Below are 16,996 nucleotides of genomic sequence, written 5' to 3' on the forward strand. Positions count from 1 at the left end.
AACTCTATCCCTCTCCCTTCCTCTCTGTAAGAAATCAATAAAATATATTAAAAAAAAAGAAAAGTACATTTTGAATAACCCCACCCTATACACATGTATGTAATGAGCATGAGAACATGAAAGGGAACTTCCTGGCTTGTTGCCATGGACTTGGGGTGGCGGGTGTGGGTGGAGAGGGAAGGAGGAAGGAGAGCACCTCCCTCCCCGCAAAGCCTCCATCTGTCAAATAGCCTCACTAGTGAAAAACAATTATAAGGCTCCACTGATGGAAAATTATGTGTTTCACGCATAGAATGACAGCAAAATAAAGTTATCAAGTAGTTCGCTGTTCTATCCCCAAATAGTAAGATTTCAAATAATTTTTTTTACATTCTGTCTTATACTTTTATGGCTTGTTCAACTTTTTATAATTATATCATCAGAAACAATCACAGAGTTGGTTCTGTGGTGAGATAAATGCTTCAAAATAAGCATACACTGAAAAGCTTTAAGAAATACTCATGCCCAGACTCCCACTCCAGGGCAACTGAGAATCTCTGGATGTGGGAGCCAAGTTTGGGTATATTTTTTAAAGTTCCCCCAGGTTATTCTACTGGGCCAGGGTCGAGAACCACAAAACTTCTCAGAAAAGTCAACCATCTGTACTCTTAACCCCTACAATCTGGCTTCTGTTTTCTCCAGAGCTACCAGTGATGGAGCCACGAGGCTGACTTCTCACCACCGTCCTCCCAACCTGGTTTCTACCCACTCCCTCTACTGGTTCATTGTTCAAGGTCCATCTCAAATGTCTATATTCGGGTGGCCCTCCCCATCTTCCCATGGGTGCAAGCCCTTCTTTTGCATCCCCTAGAACGGTGTCTCACTGATGGCTGAACATCTACCCTGCTCTGCAGTTGGGCGTCTATTCATTCCCTCAGTGAACACGGACCAAGCATTTGCATGCGAATCCTACTCCTCTTGCTCTTGCTTTAACTACAGGTCAGAAGCGATGTCCGACTTTTCTTTCTTCTCTCTGCAGCCTCTAGCATGGGGCCTGGCATGGAACAGATGCTACAATCTTACCCAACTGTCTTTCCATATATTGTGACTTTTCACTTCCAGCTTGTATCTACTCTATTTGCCCCTTCTAATTTGCTGTGTGATCGGTAATGAGAAAAATTAAGCTTTGTTCAAATTTTTTTTCTGGGAACTCTCTCTATCTAAAGGAATGTTTAGGAGGCTGCTGAAAACTCCCAAGGAAATAGAAAACCATAGACATTCCTACTGGAAAAAGAGAGAAGACACGTGTATGAATATCTTTATCCCCAAAAAGAAAAGAATACATGCATAGGCGTGTACAGCTAGGACATTCTGGAAGATGATCTTGTGGGGGGACCATGGACTATTTCCTGAAGGAGAAAATCTTCGAATGAGGCTTTAGAAGACTGATGACACTTGGATGAACGGGGAAGTAAGGGGTAGGGAATTTGAGGGGGAGAGGCAGCATAGCTAGAAACAGGAAGTAGGGCAGGAGCCTGGGTAATGACCTGCAGGCTCAGCTCAACTATAGGGACTGGGCAGCTGCAGTGAGCAGGAAGGATGGGGTGACTCGCAGAGGGCCGTCAAAATCAGAAAAGGCTGTGAGCCTGCGACCCCAAAACTTAAGGTTATTGAGTGATTACATGACAAAAATCCAAAGGGCTGTTCAGTGGGAGCAGCAGGCTTGCAGGAGTTCCCAAGGAGCTTTCCTGTTTAGGAAGGTCGTGAGTTTCCCTGCGAGGGACTAAGCACAGCCTTTGGAGGATGTGGTTGTATCTGGCTGGTTTCAAAAGCCTGAGAGGGTGAGACTGCCTGGTAACCAAGTTCCAAATAGATGAGATTTAATACAACTTCTAAAAAAGTCCTTGTATTTGCTTTGCTTCATGTCACAGGGAGACATTTGTTACTACAAAGTCCTTTTGAAAAGTTCAGAGATGACGAGCAATTTCACTTGTGGGTATATACCCCGAAGAATGGAAGGCAGGGTTTCATACAGATATTTGTCATCCTTTTTCCATAGCAACATTATTCACGATAACCAAAAGGAGGAAGCAACCAAGTCATCCATCGATGAATGAGTGGATAACCAAAACGTGTTATACACATAGAGTGGAATATTATTCACACTTAAAAGGAAAGAAAATTCTGACACACAGTAAGTACAATATGGATAAACTTTAAGATTACTGTGTTAAGTGAAATAAGCCAATCAAAAAATACTGTATGATTCCACGCCTATGAGGTACCTGAAGTAGTTAAATTCATAGAAAGTAGGATGGTGACTGCCTGGGGCTGGGAGTGGGGGGCAAGAGGAACGGGGAGTTACCGTTTCATGGGAAAAGTGCTTCAGTCTTGCAAGATGGAAAGAGGCCTGGAGATCAGTGGAACAACAGTGTAAATGTACATAACACTACTGAGTGGTTAGGATGGTAAATTTTATGTTATGTGTATTTTACCACAATTAAAAGTTATAAAAAACTTCAGAGATGGTACAGGTCCACAACCTCTTATACTCAATTCTGAAACCTTAAAAGTTTATATTACAGCCGCTGTCCCAGATTCCACTGGGGCACTACAGAATAAATAGTCTATATGTCACATGTATCTTCTAAAAACTGGGAAAACTCTGAAATCTGAAACGCACCTGGCCTCCAAAGGTTGTGGATACGTAAAGGCCTGCTGACTTGTATTCTGATAATACCCATTTTTCCTCTTTAGATGAGTGCAGATAGATACTGACAGGAGATACCTAATCTACCAGTTAACTAACGATGCACTGTATTACTGGGGTTTGGGGTTCTGCTGGCTGGCCCTTGCCTAGAACAAAATAACTGACAACCTGAGTAAAATAATTAGCAGACAGCTTCCTTTTACCAACCTCGGGTTTCACTTTAAGAGGCTGCCTGGTGCATCCATGTTGCCAGCTACACACTGGCACCCAATGTGAGCCAGACAGGCGGGTCAGCCCAGTGCACAGTGGCATTTCGGGACTGCTTACCAAATCACACCTGGGCACGCTGGACACGAACTGGGCCCCTTGGCAGCCCAGGATAAACCCGGCGAGATTTAAGAGGACACACACCACAGAGAGCAGCACGAAGAGGTTGACCTGAAATGACAAGAAAATAGGTAGTTAGAAAAAGATGACAGCTAAGTTCAGAGAGGATTTTATCTGAAGAAAACAAACTCACATTCTCTTCCTAGAGGAAGCATTTTCTTTAAAGTCAGAACCATGGCTTTAGTTTCAAAAACTTCCCCCCACTTTTTAGAATGTTTAAAATGTGCTCAGGAATGCCAGTGCCTTTCAAATGTTCTCAACAATTCCATGTCCCTATCCCCCCGCCCCCCTCTTTTCAGTTAAGGGAGTTCTGCCCCTATCTTTTATCTGTACAGTGCAATAAGCAATAGTGATTTTCCCCTTGAGCCGTTGTTATTTTTCCTGAGGTTTGCAGAATCAATGATAAGTAGACAAATGGAGCATTCTAGAATATAAATGGAACCCAGGGAAATCAAGAAGCTCAGAGCCATTACTAGCCAGAAATTGTAGTATACAAGTGACAATAAAGATGAGGCCTTTTGCAGTTGTGTGTGACACAGGCTGCGCCTCTCCTGATAAGATTGGAATTTCCCTCGGTTGCCCCTCAAACCCTTCACCCAATCAGTGGTCAGACAGAGCGGCACCAGTAACCACTGCGCCAGTAACCACTGCTGTATCTACCGCAACATCAGATGCTTTGAAAAGAAAGCACACCACTAATCTTCCTAACTAAGGCTTAGCAGCAGCAGATGTAAAATGGGTGAGAGTCCATCTCCCAACGCTAGACCCCAAACTTTATCATTAAAATCGTAGGTCCAGCTCATCAAATGACTCAATTTAAAGAGTCAACACGCAAGCCCCAGACTGGGAGAAAATATATCATGCATATGTTGAACAAAGAACCTTTTCCAGAATATACAGATTATCCTCAGCTCAAAATAGAAAGCAGACAACCCAAAGGGAAAATTGGGCAGGTGCTCTCCCTCCCGGCAGCATGCCTGGCCGTGCCTTCCCTTTCCCCTTCCCCCCTCCCTGCCCCAGGCACTTTACCATTAGCTAAAACAAACAAACAAACAAACAAAACTGGGCAAAAGACTGGAGCATGTATTTGACATAAGAAGATACAGGACTGACCAATAAGAGCATGAAAAGGTGTCCACATCATTAATGATCATGAGTGCAAATTAAAACTATAATGAGAACTACTTTACACCAACAAGAATGGTTAAAATAAAAAAGATGGACAACAGTAAGTATTGGTGAGAATGAGGAGCACGTGGATACTCAGACATCGCCTGTCCGGGTATAAAATGTACCACCGCTTTAGAAAACTGTTTTTCAATTGCTTAAGAATTAAATATAAATCTCCCATGCAGAGGAATTCCAAATAATTTATGGGTATACTCCACCCTCAACTCCCTATACCATAAACGTGGGCTGAAAAGGATCAAGGGGAAGTAACTTTCAAGGGGAGAAACGCGACAAACACAATATCAACCCAGTGACCAGGGTTAACATCACTAATACGTCCTGTTGATGGTATGCACCCTTCATCTGATATGATGAAAATGGCATTCTACCTCTATAGTCTTCCTGCCCAGCATTCATAATATCCTCAGTCTGTTCACGAGAAAAACAGCAGACAATCTCAACTGAGGCACGTTCTACAAAGTGCCTGACAAGGACTCCTCAAAACAGCAGAGAACATCAAAATCAAGGAAAGTCTAAGAAACGGTTGCAGACATGACAACGAAATGTAACAAGGCATCCTGGGTGGGATCCTGGACAGAGAAAGGACATTAGGTATAAGCTAAGGACACCTGGAGAGTAAACATTTTAGTTGACAATGACATACCAATATTGGTTCATTAATTGTGACTAATGTACCTTTAGTTCATTAATTGTGTCAATAATAGGGAAAACTGAAAAAGGGGGGAACATCTGTAATACTCTCAACAGTAAAGATTTAAAAAATAATAGGGGAAACTGGGTATGAGGTTATAGGACCTCTCTGTACTATCTTTACAAAATTTCTGTAAATCTAAAATTATTCTAAAATATAGTTTTAATTTTTAAAAATTCTGAATATATATACCTACCATATGACCTGCAATTCCACTCCCAGAAATAGACCCAGAGAAAAATATGCAACTGCCCACAAAAGGACTTACAGCAGCTTTATTCATATTAGACCAAAAAATAAAAAGAACTCAAATATCCAACAACAGGAGAACAAACTGACAGTGGAACACTTCCAGCAATAACTTGAACCTTGAGTATTTTATGATACTTATATATCAGGCAGCTTGATGCAAAAGGTATTATGTTCTTCAAGTCAGTATTTGGAATTCATCTCAAATCTGACCTTTTGCAATTGTGCCTTCTGTTCATTCCAGATTTCAATTAAATGACCCAATAAAAGAATATTTGTGGGCGAAAAAAGAATATTTGTGGAGCCTGAGGCTATCAAGAAGAAACAACATTTTCAATTTGCCTATTCCTACCTGCTAAAAGTCCCTCATAATCCCCATCACATAACAGCCTTAAGTAATTATGCCTGTAACTGCTTGGTATTATTCAATGTCTTTTATGAGACAAGATTTCATTCTCTAAATAGGTTGACCTTTCCCACTGCCCAGCACTTTTATTTTGCTTATTCCCCTAGTGCTCCAAGTCCAAGATGCAACTGAAACTCAACTATGCATATTTAAATTAATAAATTATTCCAGTAATCCCATGAAGATAGAGTAGTTAAAAAATAAATAGCTTTCAAATGATGCATTGAACATAAGCATTTAGTCCTTCTAATTCCTGAAAGCACATTAAAATGGCAGTAAAGGGAAAATTTTAAATGCAGAAATCCATAAAAACAGAGCAAATGGGAAAACAGCAACAACATTTTAGAAACTAGAAAGCCACGGGCAAGTGCGAACTGACTCAACAGTCCTGAGAAAAGTGAATCATACAATATCAATGAGAAAAGCCAGAACTTAACAGGATTTACTCCTCAGAATCTCCAAATGTTCTTACAGCTGCATATACTTCTGGAAAAGAAAGTGAGCCTAAAAATAGGACTGTTCAAGAGCCTAAGAAGCAACTAGAAAATGATACAACCACTGTGGAAAACTATTGGCAGTTTCTAATGAAGTTAAACACACACCACTCTATACTCAAGACAAATCACTGTATATGTCCACAAGAAGACGCACAAGAATGTTTGCAGCAGTGGACTGATTCATACTAACCCAAATTTGGAAACAATGCAAAGATCCAAGAATAGAATGGATGAACAGATTATAGTATATTCATAAATGGAATAAAACTCTGTCCTATGGCCTGAATGTTTGTATCCCCCCAAATTCATATGATGAAATCCTAACCCCCAAGATGATGATGGTATTAGGAGGTGGGGCCTTTGGGAGATGAATGGGATTAGTGAATTTGTGTGTGTGTTTCTATTTAAATATCAAAAGCTCATCAAATTCCTCATGAAGAAAAACTCAAAGACTTTGAATTTTAAAAACTCTAATACTTTTTTTTATTCTTGACACATCTTTTTAATTGATTGGAGAGGGGAGAGATAGAGATAGAGATAGAGAGACAGAGACAGAGAACAGGGAAGGAAAGGAGAGGGGGAGGGAGGGAGAGGGAGGGAGGGGAGGGAGGGAGGGAGAGAGAGAGAGAGAGAGAGAGAGAGAGAGAGAGAGAGAGAGAGAGAGAGATTTGTCCCACTTATTCATGTTTTCATTGTTTGCTTCTTGAATGTGCCCTGAGATCCAACCTGAAACCTTGGCATATCAGGATGATGCTCTAACCAACTGAGCTATCCGGACAACAGTATGGTGATTGCGGGAGGGGGCAGGGGTGGAGGGAAGTGGAGGAGGGTAGGGATGAAAAAATGGTGATGGACTGAGACTTGATGTGGGGTGGTGAAAGCACAATACAATGTACAGGTGATGTGTTGTAAACTGTGCACATGAAACTTGTATAATTTTGTTAGCCAGTGTCACCCCAATAAATTCAATAAAAATTAAAGAAATACTGCCTCAGAATTATTTTCTTTCACAATGTCATTCATTTTTGTAATATCACTGGTACTCATTTAATCACTATGCCTTCTGCGCCACCCCCACCCCACCCCCACATGCAGTCTCTCATACTGCTCAAAACAAATGTAAAACAATATACACTTTCTCCAGTGGGCACGAAGTTTGAACCAAGGACCCTAAAATAATACTGAATGAATGAATGAATGAATGAATGAATCCAGCAATCACTCAGTGAACAAAATGACAGAAAAATGGATACTTTATGGTAAGTACTACATGGGGGTACCATGCGTTCTTACTAATATTCTGGAACATACACAGACAGGCCCTGAAAGGCAAGCACCGAATCCACTACCACTGCTTGCATGAAAATGGTCGCCACCTTTGCTCTGGTGGGAACTCACCACTTCCTGAGGAAGGAAGAGGGAAGGGTTGCGGCAGGGGAGGGGGGAGGGGGTACAACGCAGCCCGTCCTTAGAATTCAGGTTACATTTTCCCTTGAAAGCAAGAATGCCATGTGACCTGGCTGGCATTTTCACATCTATGTTCTTGGAGACACAGAGTCCAAGCTCCAAACCAGCGATTAGTCACTGATAAGACAGATTCCATAGGGCCCATGACAGTTCATATAACGGCTCATTTGACTCTTAACATTTAAAATTTTAATTCGGTTTGGGGAAGTATTTTAATACAAAGATGTAGAGCCCTCAGCAAAGGTATCTGAGCACAACACAATGACACTGGGGGCGGGGAGGGGGGGATGAGGACAGGACACCAAACTCAAACTTTTCTGAAGTAGTTCAGCAAAATGAATGTTTCTGATTGACCCCCCAGCACCATGGAAACCGACAACACATAATAAATCACAGTCACTCAAAAGCCCAGACTCTGGCTGCTTGGAACCTGTTTGGGGAGCTCACACAGGCACTGACTTGGTTTGTCTGTGTGGCTTTAATCCTCAGATCCCAAGAGAACTTACTCCCGTGACACCCCTGAAACGTCTCCCAGAAACCTGGCAGGCATATCACTAATATTCAGACTGCTCCTCCTTGCCAGCAAGCCAAACACAGGCCCACTGCTGCGGACAGAACCAGCTGTCTCTCTTTCCTCTCAAAGATGCTAAGTGTCAGATGTGCTCAGGTTGTGCCTGCCCTGAAATTAAAGTGTTTAAAATATAGTAATATTTATTTCCAATTGCTTTTTCAATGGGAGCAGAAGGCTTCTTCCCCTCTCCACCAAAGTAAGACACAAATGATCATCAGTTGGAGAACAGTTTCGAGATGAGTCACTAATTCTGGTGAAAATGTATAGGTCTCAGGTACTTTCCCATCTCCTATGGGAATTCTGTCCTCCCAGGACTCTTTGCCCCGATCTCTTGCACCTCCCCCATCTCCCAGGGCTCCCTTTCGGCTCATCGCCCCTCATTTCTTAAGAAAAGTGACTTTTCTCATGAGCTAAGCAATTGGAGCGTAAGAAAAAAAGGGGAGGTCCTTAGCATGTGTCTGGCTCTATAATTCCCCAATGCAGCTTAGCTCTGCCATCCCTAAATTAACATGTTCTTGTCAGGAATGAGACTGCGACCAGGAGACTAACATCTGAATGAGACTCTCAAAAGAAACCATCAAAGGATGACATGACACATCAGATCTGCATACAAATCAGGTGAAAGGGCCAGGAATGCGCTGGCAGAAGTAGAGTTGGATTTGGAGATAAGAAAGAAAACAGAAAATTAGGTTTAAACATAACTGCTGATCTATGATTCTTGATACTCTACTCTCTTTACTCCATTATTCTTTTTTCCCCCTTTTCTTTGTACTTCTCTAATTTGTGCTCTGTTCTTGCTCCCAGCCTCTTTTCTGTTGCAGTTAGCTTCTCAAGACTCGGCAGGTTAGAGTCAGACCTTATGATTCCCCAACAATGGAGATCACTGCTCTCGAGAACAATCTGCTACCCAGAGTCAAGTCTCTGAGGATGTCTGCCATGAAGTCCTTCCCTCTCTGTACTCACAAGCTGTTCACATTGTATGTGAAGTCCAATACATACAATGGCATATTCTCCAGCCTTACAAAGGAAGCACTGGCACATACTACAACAGGAATGAACCTTGGGAACAGTATGCTAAATGAAATAAGCCAGACACTAAAGGAAGATTATACTTATACTAGAGGCCCGGTGCATGAAATTCGCGCACTCGGGGGCTGGGGGGGTCCCTCAGCCCAGATTGCAAGAGGGCGCAGGCCAGGCCAAAGGACCCACCAATGCACGATCAGGGCTGGGGAGGGATGTGGAAGGTTGACCAGCCAGGGAGGGACTGTGGGAGGGTTTCAGGGCGTGTCCAGCCCATCTCACTCAGTCCCGATTGGTCGGACACCAGCAGCAAGCTAACCTACCGGTCAGAGCGTCTGCCCCTGGCGGTCAGTGCATGTCATAGCAACTGGTCGACCAGTCGACTGTCTGCCCCCTGGTGGTCAGTGCATGTCCTAGCTAGCGGTTGAGCGGCCTTAGCATATCATTGGCATATTATGCTTTGATTGGTTGAACAGACGACCGGACGCTTAGCATATTAGGCTTTTATTATATAGGATGAGGTCAAATTTATAGAGACAGACAGTAGAATGGTGGTCAGTTGCTGAATGGGTACAGAGATTTTATTGGAGATAATATAAAAATGGATAGTGGTGATAGTTGTACAGCATTGTGAATACACGTAATGCCATTGAACTATACACTCAAATGGTAAAAATGGTCATTTTTATTTTATGTATATTTTATCAAAAATTTTAAAAATTATACATAATATTAAACAAAAAAGAAAGGAAAAGAGATGAAGTCCAATTTCTGCTTCCCTTCCCCCTTGATTCTAAGCTGGCCTTAGGAACTTGTTTGATCTACAGAAAGTGGTGCAAGTGACATTCTGGGACACACAAAGCCAGGCTGTAAGCAGCCTGGGCCACTTGGGCGACCTGGGTCTCCTGGGCCACCGGGGCCTCCTGGAACACTCTTCTGAGACACTCCCTCTCAGGTCCTAACCACCATGCTGGGGGAATTACATGGGCAGGTCACATGTTCATGTTTTAGTCAACAGCCCTTACTGAGCACCCTGACATGTCTTTTATGCATATATATTAAAATATTTAAGGATGGAGTGTTGTGAAGGCTGGGTTTTAATTCAAAACAACCCAATGGCAAGGGAAAAGAGAAATGGTTAGGGGTGTAGATGAGACAAATCTGATGATTATGTTAATGATTATAATAGCTGAACAATGGCTACAAGGTGTTTATTGTGTTTCTCTCTGATTAGGAGTGCATTTGAAATTTACCATATCAAAAGAAGAAGGAAGAGGAGAAAATGGAAGAAAAGAAGGAAAGATATGAGGAGGAAGAGGAGAAAGAGAAGAGGAGGAAAAGGAAAGGAGAGAGGAGAAGAAGAAATAAACCGATTTGACTTACCTCTTCATAAAAAAGAGGCAGGAAGAGTATTTTAGAACACAAAAGACTAAAGACACAATAATCAATGGAAATGACTGAACCTTGACTGGATCCTAGGTGGGTTTTTTTTTTGTTTGTTTTAATGGAACTAGGTTACACAGGTGTATTCACTTTTTGATGATACATCAATCTGTACAGGTATGCATACAGAAATGCACACAAATCATACTTCAGTTAAAAAGCTTTTTGATTAAGAAAAAGTTATACAACATTTTGGAGTGACAGGAAATTTAAATAAGAGCTGAATATTAAATGACACTAGGAAATTACTGATCATTTTCTTAGCTGTCATAATGTTATTATGGTGACATAAAAGAATGTCTTATTTTTAGGAGAGAATGCCTCCTTAAGAATATAGGGGTAATGGTGGTTAAATGGAACTGTTGAAACCATTTTTATAGTTGTGATGCACAATGTAACTTAAATAAGTGCTTCTATCAAAGTATTCCTTCAGTAAAATGTGTATAGTTTACTGCCCATGATGAGCAAAAAAATAAATATTTATCATTGGGCTTATTTGAATGATTAGAATGAGATTCAATGCCCATATCTTAAGAGTTCAGTTATCTCCAGTGCCAATTTCACCCTTTTAGAGTGAGGCACACACAGGGAGTGTGAACATCAGGGGTGGTTTATTATCCAGTCTGCCTTATCCTGAATCTGTTCACAGATATTTATTTGTTAATGATTTTTTTTTTCATAAGAGTTATGGGATAGGAAAATGAAGTCATTTTTTTTAACCTGTTATAAAAGTAACTCACAGAGGGAAAAAATCACAGTCCTACAGCAGTCAAACTTCTTGATTATATTGTGAACAACAGAAACCAAGTTGTGCTATGTAAGCAGAAAAGGAATTTCTTGCAAGGCTATTAGGTAGCTCACAGAATCCTCAGGAACCAGGCTCAGAAGCCCAGGAAGGAGCCAAGGGAAGCTGGGTGCTGGGACCTCTCCCAAGGTCCCTGGTGGCCAGCCTCAGGCACCAGTTGCCTCTTGTCCCTAATGAATTCTCAGCTGCCTGACTACTGTCCATCAGTGGGTCCAGCTTCAGAGTCCTGGACAGGATGTTCAGTGGTTGGAGGTCACGGACACCCTGACCGCTGGCATTTAGAAGTGTAAGCACCTGGCCGCAGAAGCATCCACAGCTGGAGGTGGGGCCCTGCCCCTCACCCAGACTCACACAAAGGCAGATAGATCAACCCCAAGAAGAGAGCTCAGACATTGCAGACACCAATGGCTAAACCCAACTAAAGCAAGAAACTAAAACAGCCTCCTCTTTAGACAACACGTGTGCTCTGCAGGTATAAAGCAGAAAGGCAAAGTCTCCCTCCTTCCCATTCCCACTGCACTCAACAGTGGTGCCCACTAGAAACAGTTTCCTGTACGTACATCTTTTCAGAAATTTCCTGTGTAACTAAAAAATGTATGTGTAATCCCCCGGGTTTTTCACACACATACACACACACACACACACACACACACACACACACACACACACACGTACCATACATATTATCCTGCAACTTTTCACATGACAATGCATCTATTTTAAAATGTTCCCCCCATTGAAAACAGTTTCCCTTCTTGCTCCAAATCATTCATTCATGATTCATGCAGTTTTCTCATAGTGTTATTCAGAACTTGATCACTACAGTCTGCAGGGCCCTTCAGCGACCAGATATTCACATACTACCAGAGTGTATCTGTAATGCACTTTGAAATACTTCAACACAGATGCTGTGATATCATGTACATAGAGGTTGGTCCAAGCTACACCCTCAGGACAATGAAGAACTCCTGTGCCAGGACAGTCAGCTAGCATTTATGAGAAAGGCTGTGACCAGAAGCTGCCTCCTTTATCTCGATCTCCCAACAACATCCAGGTGACTTTGCTAAGTTGGCATAGTGACTATGGAAATGAGTTGTCTAATTCATGAAATTTAGTTTGTTTAATCAGCACAATGGATGCTTAATACGTGTTCTCTGTGAAGTTGGTGGTGAGAGCTAAAATCAACACAATTTCCTGTCCCTGCATTAATCAATTCTGGGACCGGCCATATATTTCTGACCCTTTATTAAACAATACTGAGAACAAGCAAAGAGAACTTAGCTACTTGCTCCAGGAAATACTTGCTCCACAAAGGTAAGACTGTGGACCAGCAAAATAGTTTATTAAATCTAACAGCTTACTCACCAAATCTTGCTTCTATGCCCTCCCTTCCATTCGCCCACCAATCCAAAGCTCTTATCTTAGATGCTCTGCCCAAACCCAATAAGTTTCCCTATTTTGAAGGACTTGCCTGAGGCTCTCTTTGACTCACCATTTCTCAGAACTACTGGCAAGGAAGTGCTCTCTCTTATAGCCGCAGGTCCAATAAACTTAGCTGTGCTTGATCGGCGGAATTTCAGGTTATCAGCCATGATATTCAAGACAAATGAATGTAACAACAAAAAAACTAGAAGTAAAAAATTGTTCGTGCTGTGTTCTGTAAGCTCGATAAAAATCCCAGCTCTCTATCCTTTAAGTGTGCTAATCAGAGTGCATGAAAATTTTTTGTTTTTTGGCTACATATGTAGAGTTTGCATATGTAGCAGAATTTGGCTTGAGATTCATTTTTATTGTAAACATCTACTTGGCAGGAAGGTTATTTCAAAGCTTCAGCAATTACCTGTTGCTACCAAATGAAACCTGCTGAGAGCATACCCAAATGGCTTAGGTAAGTTTGTAAACAAGGTACTGCTTAGGCCTTAATTCTGCCCAGAGATGAACACACAAGTACTTCCTATTTCTGAGGGTGCCAGGTTCTTACCTAATGCATAGCTACTGGGAGCAAGTTATCAAAGGACAGAAATGAAAGCTCTACTACCAATGGGCTAAACCCACTGTGGTCACAGGTAAGCCTAAACCAAGTTCAGGGTGCCTTCACAATGCCTGAGCGCATTTTTTGTTGCCATGGGTTAGTCAATGACACATCAAATTGACAGATCTGCCCTCTTGGGGATTTTCTCAGTGGATGATGAAAAATACAGCATAATGTGCTTGCCAAGCCTTAGGTCCCATTTTACATTTACAGTTTCATGTGCATTTACATCTTTTGCTCCTCACTACAGTCCTGAAAGATGGGTGCATTCACATCTATACTAATAAAAGCCTAGGTGGCCCTCGCACACAACATCGTCAGAAAATGGCCACTGCAAGATGACACTCACAGCGGAGGTGGGGCCCAGTGGCCGCTCTGCAGGGTGAGGCCTGGGGGTCCTGCGGCTCTGCGCGGCACGGAGGAGGTGGGTCCAGGCATAGGAGGTGGTTGCAGCAGGGGAGGGGAGTTGGGGGCGATCGGGCCAGCAGGGGAGCAGTTAGGGGGCCATCAGGCTGGCAGGCAGAAGCAGTTAGGGGTAATCAGGCAGGCAGGCAGGCAGGCAGGCGAGTGGTTAGGAACCAGTGGTCCCAGATTGTGAGAGGGATGTCAGACTGCCGGTCTAGGCCTGATCCCTGTGGACATCCCCTGAGGGGCCCCAGATTGGAGAGGGTGCAGGCCGGGCTGAGGGACACCCCCCACGATGCACAAATTTTGTTCACCAGGCTACTAGTCTCTATATATAAAAGCCTAAGCAACTGGCTGACCGGCAGGTAGGTATGATGCACACTGACCACCAGGGGGCAGACGCTCAACACAGGAGCTGTTCAGCGACAGCAACTTTGTAGAGTGCCCTCTCACACTCCGGGACCCCTCGGGGGATATTGGACTGCCGGTTTTGGCCTGATCCCCACAGGCCAGGCCGAGGTCTTTTCTTATGCTGAGTCTGTGATTTCTAACCATTTTATTAGAATAAAAAGGGATAATATCTAGAAGAAATGAAAACATTCTTTTAAGAATGGAAAATATTTGCTCTTGACGGAAAATATACAACCTAGAATACTCTGCATGCATGCACACACTACACATGCATAAATGCATGCACATGCACAAACATCCTAGCTCAATCCCAGTCATATTAAAAAGTAGCTATAAATATTTGCAGACTATTTTCCAACATTCTTATTTTTGTTCTGGACACATGAGTACTTTATTATTATAAGGAAGTGAACCCAATAAATGAGAGCCACCAATTCCGAGTTTCCATGAAAACTTGAGTTTGAAGGAACTAGGTCAAACTGACCCTCGTTTATTCAAAGCAGTATGAAACCTGAGGAATCACTGAAACAACTACAAAAGAGGGAGCACAAAGGTAAGTGGTTCTCAAAAGGAAGTAAGGATTCAAGTGTCCTCGGCTGGTGTGCACCCAACAACTCACACTGAGGACAGCTTGCCTCCCAAAGGGACCTGAGAACACCAGCCAGCCCCCTCCGAACCTCCACCACCAACGTACTCCCTAACCACCCTGACCTTAAAAGGGGAGGAATACAAAGATCTAGAGAACAAAAGCAAGTGAGCGAAAAGTAAGACAAAAGAAAAAGAGAAACTCTGAGAACTCACCTAGGACCTAAATTTCTTACTGACTCCCAAATTAACTTCACGGCCAACAATGATGTGTACTGAGCACATTGATCCTGTGGATACAGGATGAAGAAGATAGACAAGACCTTTGTCCTCACAGAGCTGACTATTTACTGGGGGAGACATACGGCCACTAGCAGTCGGACAGCACACAAGCTAACGGACAGGCTGTGAGGCCAATATTCAGGGCTGGGACCTGGGGAGGGGCAGAGTGGTCAGGGAAGGTCTCTTTCAGGAAGTGATGCTGAGTTGAGCCCTACAACAAAAGAAGCCAGCCAGGCAAACAGCTAGAGAAAGAAAGGTCCCAGGCTTACGTAAGACAGCCTAGCTGCGTTAGAGTCAGAAGGTGCTCCTGTGGACAGAGTGTGGGACACAAAGGGAAGAAGGGCTGAACTCTGACCAGCCATGCCTGGGTCTGTGAGAACAAAGATTAGGTGCCCACTGGCTTTTCTCATGGAGCACGGCCTCTCACAGAAAACAACAAACAAACAAAAAACCATCCATTGGTGCAGTCCCTAAACTCAGGAATGGGTGAGGTGGACAAACACAAAAAATATAGTATCGACAAAGCGGGTGGGGGTGGTAGAGCCACCCCTTGGTGTCACAAGACTATCCCATCTGTTCAGAACAGAAGACTTACACTCGGGAAAAATAAGTGGTTTGCACAGAGTTATACAGCCTTTGGGGGATGAGCTAGGACTCAAACGAGGTGTGTGTGACTGACATGTCCAGTTTCTTTCATTATATCACACGATCTTTTCATTTTTTAACATAAAAGCATTTGGCACAGGTTATATTATTAAGATTCACGTGGACTGAGGATTTTTCCATTTATGATATTGACTAAGGCTCAGCTGATGTGCTGATATCCTCAAAGTTTTCTTGGGTAGAATTCCTGTCAATTAATTTATCTTCGTTATAAATTTATGCTAATTATCATTTCAAAACAATCTCTGCATGACCAACAGGCTCATAACTGATGGTAATACAGAAATATGACAGAATACTACTTAACAATTCTAAGTGCTAGGCATCGTAGACTCTTCATATGTGAAAACAGTATTTACTGATATTAACTTAATTAACTTACTATCTATATATATAAAAGCCTAAGCAACCGAACGACCGGTCGATCGGTTGCACTGACCACCAGGGGGCAGACACTCAATGCAGGAGCTGCCCCCTGGAGGTCAGTGCGCTCCCACAGCCAACCTCCCATGGCCGGCCAACCTCCCGCAGTGCCCGCGCCCCCCCCCCCCCCCCCCGCCCCCAGCGGCTGGCCAACCTCCCGCGGTCCTTCCTCCCCTGGCCGGCCAGTTCCCTCACATAGGCCTTGATTGTTGGCCAGGCCGAGGGACCCTGCCCAGGCACGAATTCATGCACTGGGCTTCTGGTTAAACAGAAAAAGCAGAGCACAATATGGGATGTACAAACTGATTACACCTTTGTGACCAAGTACATATAATTGCCAACAAAAATGAGAAATAATGTTTTGAGATGAAATAAAGAGTCCTAGCTGGTTTGGCTCAGTGGATAGAGCGTTGGCCCATGGACTGAAAGGTCACAGGTTTGATTCTGATCAAGGGCATGTACCTCTGTGGGAGGCAACCAATCAATACGTCTCTCTCACATTGATGTTTCTCTCTCTCTCTGTCTCTCCCTGTCCACTCTCTATAAAAATTAATGGAAAAATATTCTTGAGTGAGAATAAATAAATAAAATGTAATAAAGATACATGAGTATTAAGGTCATTTTTATTTAAAGTTGCTTAAGCTCATATAATAAATGTATAGGGCATCTTTCAAAAAGAAAACATATTGGAAAAATCAATGTATTTAAAGGAGAGCTTTTTTTGTTTGTTTACTCATTCTTTATTGTTGAAAGGATTACATATGTCCCCCTTTTCC

General features: G+C 42.8%; 1 protein-coding gene across 5 annotated transcripts in view; it reads right to left on the bottom strand.

The window, feature by feature from the left end:
• The window catches only part of FAM189A2 (family with sequence similarity 189 member A2), a 55,112-nt gene that overhangs the window by 22,542 nt on the left and 15,574 nt on the right, over positions 1–16,996 (bottom strand). For all 5 annotated transcript variants that reach the window (XM_036330892.1, XM_036330891.1, XM_036330893.1 and 2 more), the window contains exon 3: positions 3,017–3,127. In XM_036330892.1, the coding sequence (XP_036186785.1) occupies positions 3,017–3,127 (111 nt within the window). The remainder of the gene's footprint in view (positions 1–3,016; positions 3,128–16,996) is intronic.

Source organism: Myotis myotis, unplaced genomic scaffold (genome assembly GCF_014108235.1).
Source record: "Myotis myotis isolate mMyoMyo1 unplaced genomic scaffold, mMyoMyo1.p scaffold_m19_p_12, whole genome shotgun sequence".
Classification (NCBI taxonomy): domain Eukaryota; kingdom Metazoa; phylum Chordata; class Mammalia; order Chiroptera; family Vespertilionidae; genus Myotis; species Myotis myotis.